Source organism: Heloderma suspectum, chromosome 10 (assembly GCF_057233095.1).
Source record: "Heloderma suspectum isolate Gila_16-S chromosome 10, 16-S_ref, whole genome shotgun sequence".
NCBI classification, from domain to species: Eukaryota; Metazoa; Chordata; class Lepidosauria; order Squamata; family Helodermatidae; genus Heloderma; species Heloderma suspectum.
Genome location: NC_139467.1, coordinates 44040214 through 44058146, shown reverse-complemented (window position 1 = coordinate 44058146; position 17933 = coordinate 44040214). Strand labels below are relative to the sequence as shown.

Below are 17933 nucleotides of genomic sequence, written 5' to 3'. Positions count from 1 at the left end.
GTGGTGGGGGGCGGCACCGCTTTCCCGAGAGGCGGCACGGAGCGACCCCGGAGCCGGCCGCCGAAACGTTTTGCCCCGCCCAAGCGGCTGCGTGGCACAAGCCGGTAACCGCAGCCCGGCAGCGAACGCGGCACGAAGGGGGCCCGAGGATCGCAGGGTGGGCGTGCAGCAGCCACTGTGGGGGCACCCCGCTTGCATCCAGCTGGCGCTGTCCTGGCTCTCCGATTACTACGGGACGGAGGTTATGACTTGATCGGTGTGACTGAGACTTGGTGGGGTGACTCCCGTGACTGGAATACAGCAACTGAAGGGTGTAACTTGTTCCAGAAGAACAGGAGGAACAGAAAGGGAGGTGGGGTTGCGCTGTATGTGGAAAACACATATCTGCACAGAAATACAGGAGGAAGAGCTTGGTAGTCCCATCGAGAGCATCTGGGTTGAAATAAATGGAGCAAAGAATAAAAGGAACCTGGTGGTCGGAGTCTACTACTGGCCCCCCAATCAAGGAGAAGATGAGGATGAAACTTTTGAAAAGCAAATAGCCAATCTTTCAAGGAAGCATGATGTAGTAGTAGTGGGGGACTTCAATTTCCCCGATATTTGTTGTGAGACACATTCTGCAAAACATGGCCCCTCCAGGGAATTCCTGACTTGTGTGGCGGATAACTTCCTCCTACAGACAGTAGAGGAAGGAACTAGAGGATCGGCTATCCTTGACTTGATCCTAACCAACAGACATGACTTGGTGGATAAAGTAGCAGTTACAGGAACTCTGGGGGAAAGTGATCATGTTATACTTGAGTTCTTGGTTCTAAGGGAAGCAAAAGCCGAGTGTAGTCAAATGCGTACTCTGGATTTTAGGAAAGCTGGTTTTAATAAACTCATAACAGTGATAAGTATGTGATGTGGCTGCAAAAAAGGCAAATGCTACTTTGGACTGCATTAATAGAAGTATAGCTTACAAATCCCATGAAGTACTAGTTCCCCTCTGCTCAGCACTGGTTAGGCTTCATCTGGAGTACTGTATCCAGTTCTGGGCACCACACTTTAAGAAGGATGCAGACAAGCTGCAGAGGGTTCAGAGGAGGGCAAGGAAGATGGTCAGGGGACTGGAAACAAAGCCCTATGAAGAGAGACTGAAAGAACTGGGCATGTTTAGCCTTGAGAATAGAAGACTGAGGGGAGATACGATAGCGCTCTTTAAGTACTTGAAATGTTGTCACAGAGAGGAAGGCCAGGATCTCTTCTCTATCATCCCAGAGTGCAGGACATGGAATCATGGGCTCAAGTTACAGGAAGCCAGATTCCGCCTGAACATCAGGAAAAACGTCCTGACTGTTAGAGCAATACAGCAATGGAACCAATCACCTAGGGAGTTGGTGGGCTCCCACACTGGAGGCATTCAAGACAAACCCACCATCCCATCGTAAATCTTAAGGTGCCAACTTCCCGGGGATTAGCTGGTAATTCAATATCCCCCTCTGCCTCAGAAGCTGATCTTTCTGCCTCTGATCTGATGGCATCACCCCTGAGGGTCTCAGACCGTCTTGGATAGTGCCAGGGTCTTCTGAAGCAGACTGCTCCCTGGGGCCATTTGGCTTTGAAAGTTCTGCTTCCTCCTCTGAAGATGATTCAAGTGGCAGCATGACACCTGGGACCACAACAGTCATACTTGGTACAGCAAAATCACATCCAGTAGGCAAATCAGATTTAGCAAGCAAGGGCAGAAGACCTCAGAAAGCGCTCTGTGCAAGCTGCTTGGCTAAAGTAATTCCCTATAAAGGGAGCTGTTGTTCCAGCAAGGCACTGTCAGCATCTGAGGGCTTAAGTAGGCTGCTCAGCTCAAGTCCTTAAGAAGCTCCACCTCCATTTGGTTCTGATGGCAGACCTTAAACGTCCCATGCTCAGTTTTGTAGCCTTGAGCTCCTACGTGGCTGGAAGACATGAGAGGCTTGGGAGAGCCATCCTTGCAGGCTGAGGGCAGAGCCAAATCCTTGAGGCTGGAGGGTGCATGAGGTGGTGCTGAGGACGGGTGGTGTTGAGGATGACTGGTGCTTTGTCAGGCTCAGAGTCCTCTTTGGGGTGATGATGAGCCTTTGAGTCCAGAACCACAACATTCAGCTGGAGTCACCCCTGTTCATCTGCAGTAAACACTAATTCAGTGTGATTCCCCACTTTAATTTTCAATGCGTGATCCTTCCTTCACAGCTGTGGTCCTCCCCCCATTAATTTTCAGCAAGTAGCGATTCAGATGAAGTCACCCCTATTCATCTGCATTGAACAGTAATTCAGTTGGATTCATCCCTGTTCATCTCAACTCAGCAGTAATTAAGCTGAAGCCACCCTACTCAGCTGCATCCAGCATTAATTCAGTTGGATTCATAGAATCATAGAATAGTAGGGTTGGAAGGGGCCTACAAGACCATTGAGTCCAACCCCCTGCTAAGTGCAGGAATCCAAGTCAGAGCATCCTGACAGGTGTCTGTCCAGCCTCGTCTTGAATGCCTCCAGTGTGGGAGAGCCCACCACCTCCCTAGGCAATTGGTTCCATTGTTGTATTGCTCTAACAGGAAGTTTTTCCTGGGGCAGTTTCAATGATCCAAAAACAGCTTAAAAAATGGGACCTGGTCCTAAATTGCCAAAAGTAAGCCTTTTTTAATTTTCCAAAACCTAAAGGAATATTCTCCCAATGAAATGTGAAATTCACTTTCTTCAGTTAGCTGACCAAGTAATTCCACAGATTCTTAATTGTGGTGATGTATTAAATATAGAGTACCTGTTATACTACTACCATCTTGCTCATCTGTGGTGACATTCTGGTCTTGGCAGGTTTTAAAGAAAGTATATGATAAGAAAGATGAATACTTAAAAATGGGCCCGGTGGTGACCAGATTCTTAAAAAACAATAACTCTGTGGCCTTATAAGGACCCAAGATCTGATTACAAAGACCATAAAGTTGGAAAACTTATCAGTCTGGAAGACTCCCAGGCCTTTTTTTTTTAGAAAAATAGTACTTATCCCTCTCTCGGGCACTGGATAAAGCCTCCAAGACCCAAGTAGGGACTCCAGAGATAATGCGTAGTCAGGTAGAGCAGATCAGTGGAAAGGTGAGAATGACTATTTTTTAAATAAAGATAACAGAACTGGTGAGGAATATTTCCTGCCAGTACAACGAAAGATAATGGAAAGTTTTGACGCGCTACCAGTGCAGGAACAACAGATGATTCTAACAGGATTATCCTCCCTAAAAGAACTGTTAATGACTAAGTGCCATCAGGGCACTGTGACCTTGCAGACTAACATCCGTTCAGCCCGTGACTCCCCAAAACAACCAGAACTCACAATGTATGAAGAAGAAAGCGATTTATTGAGGGGAATGCTTCCAGCAGAGGAATGGAGACCCTCTACCTTTAATCTTTTCTGAGGGGAAAAACAACCTAGCAATCTTACAACTTTATCAGGAGGAATCTGCTGATGAACCATCGTCTTCCCTACAGTCTATAGATCCTCCTAATCCTACCCCCGCAGAAGATCTGGATCTAGTCCAGTTGGACTAGTTTCAAAATAAACTACGAAGTGCTGTTGCAGAAGTCAATTTACCGCCTTACCTCTCTTACTCCCGTAACAAGACACAAGACCATGGCCTCACCCAAGGCCTCAAGTATATCACATGCAGCTCAAAACTGGATAGTTGCTGGTGAAAATTTGGCAGAATTGGGTCTATTATGTGAGTCTCACCAGATCATATATGATAGAAGCCCTTTAAATGATGGGAGCCAAAGCAAGGGCATAGTTGCTCAGTGTGATAGAAAAATAGCCTTTAAAACCATTGGTGATATGTTGAATGAGGTACGACAGTGCTGACTACCTACATCTCTCTATTTTAAGAACCCCTTGCTGATTAAGGCTGTGTCCTGGAATGTAGCAGGATGGCTTTCTAAGCTAGCTGATGAGAATTTTAAAGATTTTTGTGCTAAATTCCAAAATATTTTTATTCAAGAAACCTGGGTCACTTTCCCTCTCTCCCTGCTATGTACCACATTCATTACCAGCAATTAAATCAGGTTAGGGGGTGGCCAAGAGGTGGTCTAGCACCCATGATCTTTTTTGACTATAACCCAAATATCTCCCAGATTGATGTAAGCACTAGTAATAATATTTTAACCCTCCAAATTGTCTGGCCTTCAGGTTTAAAAATGTTTGTGATTAATGTATACTGCCCCCCATACAATTTAAAGTCTGAGGGTATTTTAGTTTGGTCAGAGGTAGATTAGGTCATTACTTTTATATTTGAGACCAGTGTTGACCCTTTAATTCTAATAGCAGGGACATGAATGCCAGAATAGGGCAAAGCAGCTGTAAAATAGGAGAGAAACTGGGTTCAACCCATGAAGAGTTAATCCTCTTCCCCATAAGGAATTCCAAAGACCTGTGGATTAATAAAGCTGGCCAACCTCTTTTTGCCCTCATTTTTAAGTTCCATCTATATATATATGTAATGAGATGGACAGAAACCCTGAATCAGACTTATACACATATTGGACCAAAGGGTAAGAGTTTGATAGACTTTATGATCCTCTCAACCAGCTGTTCCCCATTTTGTGAACTTTAAAGTCTTCACTAGGTCAGAGAGTGAACATATGTCAGTTCAACTGCTTCTCTCCTCATCTATGGGATCAATCCATTCTCTATCAGTTCCATCAGAAAATTTGATAGACAAGGTGATAAAAGAGTATACTGGAATGGGAAGGTACAAGAAGAGATATATCTATTTCTAGTGTCCCCTAGGATGTTAGTCCTAAGGGATCAACTTTTGACCTCCCCAGACCCCCTGGAAATTTCTGATAAAATAGTTCAAGAGGTTTGGCCCTTTGTTATCAGCTGTAAAACCATCCATTTGGCCAAACACCCTAATCAGGGTTGGTTTGTTGCACAGTGCGCCGCTCAGAAGTACACCCTAGCAAAAGCCATAAGGAACTTGAGACATGAGGATGCTTCAGAAAATTTCAGCTATTACATACATCTCCGAAGGGCGTATAAAAATTTATTACAATCAAAAAAGGATAAGCACATAGACAATCATGGATGGAGTTAGATCCGGCAACCTTGGAAAGGAACTCATCCAGATTCTGGGCCCTGGTAGTAAAAGGAACAAGAGGTTATAATGGCCCTATTGATAACCAAATTACATCATCACAGTGGCATGCTCGTTTTTCTTCACTTATTAGCCACTTTCCCCCGGAATCATTGCAGACCCTACTTACAATACGAACTTTTTGGTCCTCTCCTCTGTGAATAGGATCCTGTCACTCCAGATGAAATAAATGTTTTAATTAAATCTTTACCTGTAAAAAAAGCCCCTGGAGAGGATATGCTCCCAAGAGAATTGTTTAGAGCAAATTCTGACTGTTGGTGTCCAGTTCTTGCTACAACATTTATAAATAAACCATCATGGGAGAATTCCTTGGGGCTGGGGTCCCGATCCATAAGAAAGGCTCTAAGGCCGATACAAAGAATTTTAGACCAATTTGCTTGCTCAGTGTTATTTCTAAACTGTATTCCAAATATTTATTATGTAGACCATAGTCCCGGACCGCTGAAAATTCCATTATTGATGAAGAACAGGCTGGGTTTATAAAGGAAAGTCCACAATAGTTCAATGTTTTGTACTCCATCAATTGATTCAAAAATATTCTCAAGATGGTAGAACAGAGCTGTTTGCTTCCTTTGTGGATTTTAGTTCTGCCTTTGATCTTATAGACAGAGACTGTCTATGGCATAAGTTATCTGCCACACATATTGACAGATGGCTCCTGTACTTAATACAAATGCTCCATTCTAATACCTCTCTTAGGGTTCAACTAGAGGCAAATGGATTGCTCTCAGAAAATATACTAACTGACAGAGGTGTACACTCAGCTTTCATGAAAACTTCATTTAATGGCAGTTAATTTGAAATCTTCCCACCCTATATAGTCCCTGATGCATTTTCTTACATATCAAGGAGGGAGCCTGGCTGCATCAAAAGTTGAGGTATTTCAGAAGATACTTCCACAACTGTTGTATGGTGCAGAGATATGGGGATGTCATGCCCTGACTTGAGTCCTCCACAGAGGAGGAGCTAGAGGCCCCAGAAGCCCAGGACACCCCAGACCAGGGACTGCCACCAGACCCACAGGAACCTGAACCCTCAGGGGAAGTGGCTGCAGGGCCATCCTTGTCAGGAGAGAGGAGCTCTGCCTCAGAGGCTGAGCCACCCCCTGATCCCCAGGAGCGCCGTTGCCTCAAGCAGCAGGCTAGCAGGGCTCCTGTGTGAAGGAGTGCTGGCCTGCAGAAGAGGTCTTCTCAGGAGAAAGGGACTCCTCAGGAGTAGGCTCTGGAAAGGGAGCTCTGATTGCCACAGCTGAGGTCTGAGCAGTGTCTGGCTGGCTTTGGGCTTAACGCCTTCACTGGAAACCCAGCCAGTGTTGGAACACCTTGGTCCTTACAGCCTCTGCTGTGTGCCTCGCCTCCTGAATTGTGCCCTGTGTCTGATGCTCTGTTTCCTGAGCATTTGGACTGCTCAACGCCCCTGCTGCTGGACTGTGTAACGTACCTGGCTGTGTTTGATCTCTTGTTTGTGATCTTGACTACTGCTGCTGCCGCCTGATCCTGGTTGCCTGACTGACTGCAAGGGTTCTGACCTCTGCCTCAGTTTTGACCATAGAATCATAGAATAGTAGGGTTGAAAGGGGCCTACAAGGCCATTGAGTCCAACCCCCTGCTCAGTGCAGGAATCCAAGTCAGAGCATCCCTGACAGATGGCTGTCCAGCCTCATTTTGAATGCCTCCAGTGTGGGAGAGCCCACTACATCCCTAAGTAACTGGCTCCATTGCTGTATTGCTCTCACAGTCAGGACGTTTTTCCTGATGTTCAGCCGGAATCTGGCTTCCTGTAACGTGAGCCCATTATTCCATGTCCTGCATTCTGGGATGATTGAGAAGAGATCCTGGCCTTCCTCTCTGTGACAACCTTTCAAGTCCTTGAAGAGCGCTATCCTGTCTCCCCTCAGTCTTCTCAAGGCTAAACATGCCCAATTCTTTCAGTCTCTTCTCAGAGGGCTTTGTTTCCAGTCCCCTGATCATCTTTGTTGCCCTCCTCTGAACTCTCTCCAGCTTGTCTGCATCCTTCTTAAAGTGTGGTGCCCAGAACTGGACACAGTACTCCAGATGAGGCCTAACCAGTGCTGAGTAGAGGGGAACTAGTACTTCCCGGGATTTGTAAGCTATACTTCTATTAATGCAGCCCAAAATGGCATTTGCCTTTTTTGCAGCCATATCACATTGTTGGCTCATATTCAGCTTGTGATCGACAACAATTCCAAGATCCTTCTCGCTTGTAGTGTGGTTCAGCCACATATCCCCCATCCTGTAAATGTGCATTTGGTTTCTTTTTCCTACATGCAGAACTTAGCATTTATCCCTATTCAATTTCATTCTGTTGTTTTCTGCCCAGGGCTCCAGTCTATCAAGATCACTCTGAATTTTGTTTCTGTCTTCCAAAGTATTAGCTATCCTGCCCAATTTTGTGTCACCGGCAAATCTGATCAGCATTCCCTGCACCTCCTCCTCCAAGTCATTAATACAAATGTTGAAGAGCACTGGATCCAGGACTGAGCCCTGTGGTACCCCGCTTGTTACCTCTCCCCAGTTTGAGAAGATCCCATTGATTAGCACTCTTTGAGTCCAATTCTGTAGCCAACTGTGGATCCACCGGATCATTGTTTCATCTAACCCACTTTGAACTAGTTTGCTCATCAGGATATTGTTTGTTTGTTTATTTATTTATTTATTTATTTATTTATTGAATTTATTAATCGCCCATCTGGCTGGTCACCCAGTCACTCTGGGCGATGTACAAAAAAACAAAACAATAAAATTCTACAATAAAAACATCATAAAAAATACCCTAACCCACCCTGAAAGCCTGCCTGAACAACCACATTTTTAATGCGCAGCAGAAGCTCATTAAAGAGGGGGCACGGTGGAGTTCCCTAGGGTGTTCCACAGAGTGGGGGCCACCACAGAAAGCCCTCTCCCTCATCCTCACCAGCCTAGCTGTCCTGGCTGATGGGACAGAGAGAAGGCCATCCGAGGCTGGTCTTGTTAAGCGGCCTGTCTGGTGTTGCTGGAGGCGCTCCTTGAGATAGGCTGGGCTGGAACCATATAGGGTTTTAAAGGTCAAAACCAACACCTTGAATTTGGCCGGGAAAAAACTGGTAACCAGTGCAACTCCTTCAGCACTGGAGTGATATGATCTCGCCGGCAGCTGCCTATAATCAGGCGAGCCGCTGCATTCTGTACCAGGTGCAGCTTCTGAACTGTCTTCAAGGGTAACCCCACGTACAGCACATTACAGTAGTCTAAACGAGAGGAGACCAGGGCCTGTACTACCGATGGGAGCAGATGGTCGGGAAGGTAGGGGCGCAGCCGCCATATCAGATGGAGTTGGTACAGCGCTGTCCGGCTCACAGCTGACACCTGAGCCTCCATGGACAGCTGGGAGTCTAAAATGACCCCCAGGCTGCAGACCTGATCTTTCAAAGGTAGCTGTACCCCATTCAACACCAGGTCAACATCCCCCAACCTCCTCTTGTCTCCCACCAAAAGTACCTTGGTCTTGTCAGGGTTCAGCTTCAGCTTATTCCTCCCCATCCAGCCATATCATGGGGCACTTTGTCGAAAGCTTTGCTGAAGTCAAGGTATATTATGTCTACAGCATTCCCACAGTCCACAAGGGAAGTGACTTGATCAAAGAATGGGATCAGATTCATCTGACAGGATTTGTTCTTGACAAATCCATGTTGGCTTCGAGTAATCACTACATTGTTTTCAAGGTGCTTACAGATGGATTGCTTTGTCATGTGCTCCAGAATTTTCCCAGGGATTGATGTCAGACTGACTGGTGTGTAGTTCCCAGGTTCCTCCTTTTTACCCTTTTTGAAGATAGGGTCAACATTAGCCCTCCTCTAGTCATTTGTCACTTCACCCATCCTCCATGATTTCTCAAAGAAATCTGAGAGTTCTTCTGCCAGTTCCTTTATTACTCTAGGATGCAGTTCATCTGGCCCTGGAGATTTGAACTCATTCAAAGTAATTAACTGTTCCTTGACCGTATGCCTATCGATCTCAAGCTGCATTCCTGCCCCTTCAGCCTGTACTTCACCTTTGCCAGGGGGGTCATAGACCCGCCTTTGGGAGAAGGCTGAGCCAAAGTTGGAATTGAGCACTTCTGCCTTTGTCATCTGTTATCATTTTGACATCCTTGTTTAATAGCTGAACCACCATTTCTTTCCTCTGTCTTTTACTGTGCACGTAGCTGAAGAAAGCCTTTTTGTTGCTTTCAGCATCCCTCACTAACCTCAGATCGTTCTCAGCTTTAGCCTTCCTGACACCATCCCTGCAATTCTGTGCTACCTGCCTGTACTCTTCCTTTGTTGCTTAGCCTTCTTTCCACTTCCTATATGTGTCCTTTTTTTTTGTTTTCAGGTCATCTCTTAGCTTCTTGTGAAGCCACATTGTCTTCTTCTGTTGTCTTCCACCGTTACATAAAACGACATTTGGTCTGGAGCAATATTTTACAACTCTTACTGTGGCTCCTTTAAGAAAATCATTCACAGCTTTATGATTCCAGTGCATGCCCTCTGCTTATCTGGATGGGAGATTTAATAATACCCCACCTAATTTATGACTCTGCGTTTGTGTGTCTGGTGAAGATGAGGATATTGAACACTAACCTGTACGAGTCCCCAAGGTACAACTATCTCCATCATATCCTTTTTTTCTCAAATAGGCCTCCCTTGAATCAGATCTGTACACAGCTTGCAGGCAATGATGTATATATTGTGACCCAGGTTGCAAAATTCGCCCTGGCTGCCAAAAAATTAAGAGCCAGGCATCATCCCCTCATATTAATCTAGGGGGAAGGACTTTGCAGCTGCTGTTGCCCTGGAGGAGAAGTGAGATTTAAATGTGTTACTTTAATTATGCTTGAACACTGTTTTAAAAATGGTGTTGTATTTTTTTTGTATTTTACTACTTCTGTATTTTTGAAATTGTGATGGCCCATGGCTTTGAACAATAAATGTTCATTCAGATTTGAAGTCCCCTCCATTCATCTGCAGTCACTCTCATTCATCTGCAATCAGCAGTGACATACTTGCACTCACCCCCATTATTAGGTGATGTTCTGTTCTGCCTCTGATGCAATGAGGGCTTAGTGTTGTTTAGGTGCTGGCGAGGCTTGGGTTGCAGGGTTCACCTATGGATTGTTTTTTTCAGCAATGTCTGGTTTCAGGAACATAAATACAACAGCACCATGGAAAGCTCTGAGTGGGGCTGGAAGATAGACAGGCTTGTCTGTATATTGCTCTAAGTAAGAACAGAACCAGACTGAGGCTTATTAAGAGTGTAGCTGGGTTTAGGCTGATCAGCTGTGCCTCCATACTGTCTGAAGCTTGGTCTCTTAAAGGCACCTCACCTGTTTTAGCAATCCCAGGCTGCGACAACATGGGAGCATCTTTGGCATGCTAGTGTCCTCAGGGTGAGTCCTCGGAGCCCGAGGATGGTAATGCAACCTCCTTCGGGTGCAGGGGAGCCGACCCTTGGTGTCTTTCTGGAGAATTGGGTCCTGGGGAGATAGAAGCCTTGTGATGAATCACTGCAGTTCATCAGGACTTAGCAGTAGGTATCACCCCAGCTCATATCCACTCAGCAGCACTCAATACAGCTCTTTGCAGTTCATCAGGCATCAGGAGCAATCCATTACCAGTCAGCGCAGTTGATCAGTAGTCAGAAATACTTCAGTATGAATCATCCCAGTTCATTAGGAGTCAGTAACAATTGTGTAGAAGTCACTCAAAGTCGTATAAGTCTGCACCAATTCAGTATAACTCTTCCCTGTTCATCAGGAGTCAGTAGCAATTGAATAGGAATTGCCCCGGTGGATCAGGAATTAGGAACAATTCAGTATGAGTTTCCCCCATTCGTCAGCAGTCAGAATTAATTCATTAGGGATCACTGAAGTTCATCATGAGGGAGGTCTAATTCTATACACATCACCCAATTTCTTCAGAGTCAGCAGTATTTCAGTAGGAATCACCCAAATTCCTCAGGCTGGAGTAATCACCAAAGGAGTGAGGAATTTGATGTAAGAGAGGCTGAGGTTGATTGGAGCCCAAATGTTCTTCCCAAGAATGCCAAGGTGGGAATATAATCAATAATGGAGATTGGAGAGAGGGAATGGAAAGGAAGGGTGTGTGGGGAGCCTCAGTACAAGTCACCCCAGCTCATCTGCAGTCAGAATAAATTCATTAGGGATTATCTGTGAAGTCTAATTCTGTACATGTCACCCTTTTACTTCAGTAGTTGCCTGCTTGAATGCCATTTTTTGGTTAAAAGGCAGGGTACAAATAAAATAAATTAGTCAGCAATAATTCAACAGGAATTACCCTAGTTCATCAGGAGAAATCACCAGGGAAGTGAGGAAGTTAGATGTAAGAGAGGTTGGAAGGCTAAGTGGAGCCCCAAAACTCTTCCTGACAATGCCAAGGGTGAGGATGGTCCAAGTAGAGTTATGGCTCACCAATTATTAGGTGGCAAGATAATATAGGAGGAAGGGAGGGAGAATATGTATGGGAATGGAAGAAAATGGGGTGGTGGTGGTGGATGTAACACAGGAGGGAGGGATTGGGAAGATTGGGAAGGGATGGTATGGCACAGGAAGAAATACAAAACTTGTAGGAAAACCATACTGCAGTTGGCTTACTTTACTTGCACAAGAGTAATACCTCCCTGTGACTGTTGTGCTAGAAGGAGTGAGTGTGAAAAAGAAAAAAAAAACTAAGAGGGAGGTAGAGAGAGGAAGAGAAAGAAAGGAAGGGAGCAATTGCTGCACCTGGATGAATATGAATAAGAAAATGAAATGGAAGATGAATATACCTGGTCATGCAGGCCAGCACGTATTTGCTTGCATGTGGCTCTTAGGTCTCCCCACCCTCCAGACGCAGAGCTTCCTTGGCTTTAGCAAGTTTTTAGCATAAGGTGCTGTTGGATCATGCCCTGGACCCATTTCCACCTTCCCCCAAGGAACTCAGAGCAACATACATGCAGTTATCCCACTTGATCCTCACGGGTGGGTCACGAGAGAGAGTCTGGGGTGGGGGGACTCTTCCAAGGCCAACGAGTGAGTTTAATGACTGAGCAGTGATGTTGAGCTAGGCCGCCCCTCTCCAAGACCAACACTCTGTCCACTACATCATCTGCAAAGCTGTTAGCATCGAGAGCAGTAGTTTGCACACTTTCTACATCAATGGAAGCATTTCCACGTGGACTCATCTAACAAGCCCCCCTGTGCATTGCACAGAAAGTTGGGCACACTGCAGAGGCAGGAGTAATACATCATTTGGGGTTCTGTCCTGCACTGTAACCCTGTCAAGCCCATGACCTCTCCTCCCTCGCATCAATGTCCTCTTCCTCAGCCCTATCACAACTTTTCCATCTGCCCACCAGCTCCTGATTTTCAATCCCAGTTGCAGAATGAAAAACCCCACAATTACCTTGCCTGGCCTCAGAGCACGGCCAAGGATACACCCAGCACTCCCCTCTGGTCACACCTTATAGGGGAAGGCCGTTAGTGGTGGGCAAAATGTTCCTTCTCATTTAGCAACTCTGATAAATTTCTGATGAACCCCAGATTCCCCTCAAATTAGTTTCAAAACTCCTTATCTGTAGAAAACATTTCCACTGTCTACCTGCATCTTGTAAAGGCAATTTCTTTTCATCCTGGCTTTATCTCATGTGGTCGTGAACTGCCAGAGGTAGAGCATGCAGAAAATCTGTGAGTCAGTGCTTAACATCACCACTTAGAAGGATCTCAGGTAGCATGGTTGGGAAAGAACACTGCCTTAGCATAGGACCCACAGGATCCCAAAGAGCTTAAACGCAATCTCTTGCTGGATCAAAAATCCCTAACCACCCACCAGACCTCTCAGTGCTTTACTACCAGCATTCATGACCAATCTCCCCAACTCCCACTTCCTCCTGTTGTTCCGACTGTTTCAGAGTTCGAAGCACATACTTACCACCACATGTTCATTGCATGTACTCTGGAGGGTACTTGGCCTTGACGGTGCAGTGCCTCATACACCTCCAAAGGAAGCCCTCTGCCTGTGCCTGGAATGCACGTTGCACAATGTCTAGTGTGCGCATTCCGGCACTTCTGAGGCCTTCTGATGTTACGCTGGCTTGAAGCCCTGAGTGAGTGAAAGATAAAAGATCCATCAGCATAAGGTGCAATCTGGGCTTGATTGATTGTTTATGTATTAATTTAATCTCTTCTATTTCCACCTGGGATGACACGGACTCCCCAGGCATCTATGTGGAACTGGAGGTGGGGCTGCAGGACCCAACAAGGCAAGCAGGAGGGCTAGCTGAAACTAACTAGTCTTCCTCGAGGGGAGGGGGATGCGTGAGGGAGGGGGAAACCTTTTCCAACAAGGAGCATTAAGGCAGCCAGGGTGGACTGCAAGACTTTGCTCTGAAGGGGGACCCAGGATGGAAGTCAAGACCCTCCCCAATTAATCCCTTCTGGGGCCTAGGCTTGCTGAAGCAATAAAAGCCTCCTTTCTCCTTGAACAAATTTAGGATAAATTATCTCTAGTGAAGGGTGTGGGGGTTGAATGTCCTGTCTGTATCCACTGAAAACATCTAGAGATCTCAAGAGCTTGCCACCATTTGGGGCCTATTTGGTTGGACCTAATAAGCGCTGTGCTCAAAATTGTGATTCTTCCTTTTTCAGCATTTGGGGGGAGGATGAAAACTCTGGCAAAAGAGGTTGAGAGAGGTGAGCATTTCAGAGAATTTTCTCCTTGGGAAGGGGGCAGGGTTTCCAGATACCTTTTTAAGTGTAGGTGATTCTTGAGGGGTCTTTCTTTCTTTCTTTTTTAAACACCCCCTTCTTCTGAATGCCTATTGGAGAGGGAGAAGTCACATGGTCACCTGAGAGTTCAGAAAGAACTGCCAGGCTGGAGAAGAGTCCTGGGCTCCTGCAAGTGCAGAGGGTGTTTTCTTAAAATTAGAAATAGAAAGGAGACCCCTCAAGAATCACCTACACTTAAAAAGGTATGTGGAAACCCTGTCTCCCTCCCCAAGGAGAAAATTCTCTGAAATCCTCCCCCTCCCTGCAAAAGAGGCAAAAAAAAAACAATGCCTCTTTCACAGGGAGAGAAAAAGTTCCCGAAGATAGGGGGTAGGATTTGGCACAGTACTAGTCCTAATACATGTATTGACTGACTGCAGATTTTGGAATTTTTCTTACAGTCCAGCAGAGCTACGTTGTTTTATGTGTCTCCGCTGAGAAATAGCCATCACAGACAAAATACAGGCCCTGTCTGTTTTAGAGGATGAACCAAGTTTTCCCCTTTTGTCTTGAGCAATACAAAAACTTGCAAACCTCCCCCCAACACACACGTACACCTCTGCAGAGGTCATTCAAGGAGAACAAAAATGTATATTCCTTTTGAGTGTCATGATTTTGCTATCAAAGCACCTCCAAGCCTCTTTCACATGTTACATCTGCCTTCACACAAACACACTTCTTGATAGAGGCCTCTTCCTCTCTCCCTCCCATGCAGAAAGGAAATTGCATCCCTCACTTACATGTGACATAGTGAGCCATATCCTCCTTTCGGATAAAGCTCCTTTCATTATGAGCTAGGTGTCCTAGAGAAAGAGAGAGAGAGAGAGACTGAGAGGACAAAACATTCACATGTGGAAAACCAATCTGAATCAGAGCTGACTTGTGTGAGAAGAGAGAAGCGCTTTGGAGTGGTAAGGAAATGTCAGCACTGACTCTGAAGGAAAACTCCATCAGAAGCATCTCATCACATTTGAAAACTGGCCTATACCCTGACTCGGGTTATATGAATTGGTGATATGAGGGACCACACGATGACTACTTACTTATATTTTCGACCTGTCAAAAATCAGGACATTTTGGCAGGGTGTTTTAAGCTATACAAAGTTATGGGCTTTGTATTCAGGTTAACTTTTATGAAATCATATCTTAGTTATTGAATATTGGTCTATAATGAATTCTACTCTATTATATAAACACGCTGGCTATTTGTCTCCAGATCTACCTAGCTTTGTACATTCCCAAAGGGAGGTGTTTTGTTTCACTTACCCAGGAAAAATGCTGCCACCTTGAACTTTGCTGCCTGCTGGATGGAGAGGCTGAGCAGGCAGCTCAAGACAGCATCCCTGATCACATCCTGGCTGTATGTTTTGAGCTTGCATAAAAGGTAAAGGAGAATGAGTGTCAGGCATTTGGGGGCAGAGAGGAGAACATGCCAGTGTGGCAAAATGGATCAAGCGTGGATGTGGACCAGGAAGACTTGACCTCCAATTCGCGCACGCACGCACACGCACAGCCCTGATGCCCAGTGGTTGAACTTGGAACAGTCACTGTTATTCTGACTCAGAGGGCCTTTGTGAAGCTAAAATGGGATAGCCTGCTGTAAGCAGACTAGGGTCCCATCTACATGGCACTGCTTTCACACACCCCACCCCATTGCAACTGCACAGCAATGTGGCTTCAAACTAGCATCCCCTGCGATACACTCATGATGTACTGCGGGCTTCCTTAACAGACTCGCAGTGCCCTTTTTTTTGCCATTATACTTAAATGCGCAGCTGTGCCATCCTGTGAGCATGGGGGTGCAACACTTCATTGGCTGTTTTGTATTTTAGGGGTTCTGTTGTGTCTTTCCCTCCGTATTTGGTTAAAAATTGATTGTTCTGTGCTCCTTCATTTCCACCCCGTCTGTTTGTCAGTTTCCCAGCCCGAGACACTTGCAATGGTTCGCACTCACAAGTGTGAGCGGTACATGCCTACCCCTTGCTCCGAAATGGTGGCCGGAGCGAAGATGGTCCTCCCTCAAGACCGCCCCCCCCCCCGCCCTTGGGCACTGAGTCCAAAAGTAACCATTTCGAAGATATGAAGCTGCAAAAATGTGCGAAAGTGTGATTAAATAACTGAAAATGCCTCTCTGTGCCTCTGTAACTGCACAGCTGTGATGGGATGGGGGAGTAAAGGGCAACGCAAACACTATGCATGCCTACAACACGCCCACTGCAAAATGCCAAGTTGGTTCAGGGAAGGGAAGGGACAGATGGCCTGCAACTGTGGGGAAACCTGCAGCAAACCCAGAAATCTCAGCAACATACCACCTTGGAAATCTGCAGTTTCCGGGAGAAAACCACAGATGGCTGCGAAGTGGCAACTGCATCATCTGTCCTGAGGGACCTTGACTTGCAGCCGCTCCAGAGTAAAAGGCTCATGTAGATGGGGTCTAGATTTCCTTGGAAGGCAGGCAGGATACAAACAGATAAATAAATGAGCAGCAAGACCTGTTGTGGGAACTCAGCAGAGGGAACTTACTAAATAAGTAGCTGCCTGGTGGAGAATGTGATGGAGGGCACATCTCTCCTGAGTTACCGTCCATCTCACATCTGGGACAAGGCATTCAAGAGCGACTTTTGACGCCTGCAATTCAAGGAGAGTGAGATTTCTTAAAGAAAGACAACAAGGAGAGCTAAGAGGTGAGCTCTGCATGAAATACACCTTGCAGTGGCAGCTCCAAGTTTGGTGGCCTTAATCCAGCCCTCTTGTATGCATGTTTCTTCAGAAGTAAGCCGCACTGAGTTCAATGGGAATTGCTCCCAAGTAGGTGTGCCTAGGATTGTGCCCTTGGGCTCTCTTTTTTCAGAATGATTGTGAAGGGAACAACTTTTGGCCCATCCCTTCCTTAGGATGAATTAACCACCTTAATTCTGCTTCAACCCTGGGCAGGGCAGGGTATAATTAGTTGGGTTTGATCCAATGGATTTTCCCCAGTGGAATAAAATTACTATTGGAGATAGCATCTCCATATGTATGCAGTCCATTTTCACTCCACTGAGTAACATCTCCCAATTTGTTATCATGATCAACATTAGATTGATTATAGTGGGGAGACTATTTGTCCCATGAAAATAATGACTGTGATGGATTGAGCTCTTGTCCAATTCATCCATAGCTGTGGCTCTTGAGGACAATTCCTCCCGCCTGTTGTGCAAGTCACACTGGTGGGCCCTCACCTTTGCCACCTCGTCCTCATCCTCAAGGTGAATGAGAATGGCAATCAGTTCAGATATGGCTTCCCCTGTTGTTTTGGGGAGCCATTGCTTTCCAGGCCTTTGACGAAGCAGCCCAAGCTGTTGAATGGCTGTGGCACGGACCGATGCTTTGTCCTGCAAAAGGAAAGGAAATGGAATTGTCACTGGGACTTGACTCTCATCAGTTTCCTCACCTCCCATTGCTGTGTAGAAAAGAGACATTGTTTCTGATCTTAGCCATTTCACTTCTTGCGGTGAAGAAGATGTTTTCTCTCAGCTGCATAAAACAAACAAACATAGTCATGTTGGCCCATGAGAAGAAAATCCAAGATCCACGCTTGGGCAGTACTTTGAGGATCAACCAAAAGGTCACAAAAGATTATGCAAACTTTTGAATTCTCTAGAGCTCTTCATCAGGCTTGATGAAACAAAAAGTGGGGTGGGAATACAGTGGCAGCCCCCATGGCTACAACATCTGGCGTAATTTTTATACCTCCCTACCCACTTCTTGAGCTGTCCAGTCTGATGAAGAGTTCTGGAGTTGTGGACTGGGGCCTTCAAGAAGGAGCATCAACTGAATGTCCTTTGAAATTCCATTCCCCTGTGCAATCTGGCCTGCTCGTACAGTTGGCAGACCTTGAGGGCTTGTTATAAGCCAAAAAGAGGGTAGGGTTTTAAAATCAATAACTACAGTAGAATTTGAACTCAGAGCACACTGATGTGCTCAGCCACACCC

At 45.8% G+C, this 17933-nt stretch overlaps 1 protein-coding gene across 1 annotated transcript in view; it reads right to left on the bottom strand.

Moving 5' to 3' along the window:
* Positions 1–5009: 5009 nt before the first annotated feature.
* Positions 5010–17933, bottom strand: part of LOC146338216 (uncharacterized) — a 61737-nt gene continuing 48813 nt past the window's right edge. The window contains exons 14-19 of the mRNA XM_084816136.1: positions 17180–17332; positions 16482–16586; positions 15225–15330; positions 14699–14761; positions 13123–13293; positions 5010–5137 (exon numbers count right to left, since the gene is read on the bottom strand). Coding sequence (XP_084672262.1) covers positions 13133–13293; positions 14699–14761; positions 15225–15330; positions 16482–16586; positions 17180–17332 — 588 coding nt within the window. The 3' untranslated portion in view covers positions 5010–5137; positions 13123–13132. The remainder of the gene's footprint in view (positions 5138–13122; positions 13294–14698; positions 14762–15224; positions 15331–16481; positions 16587–17179; positions 17333–17933) is intronic.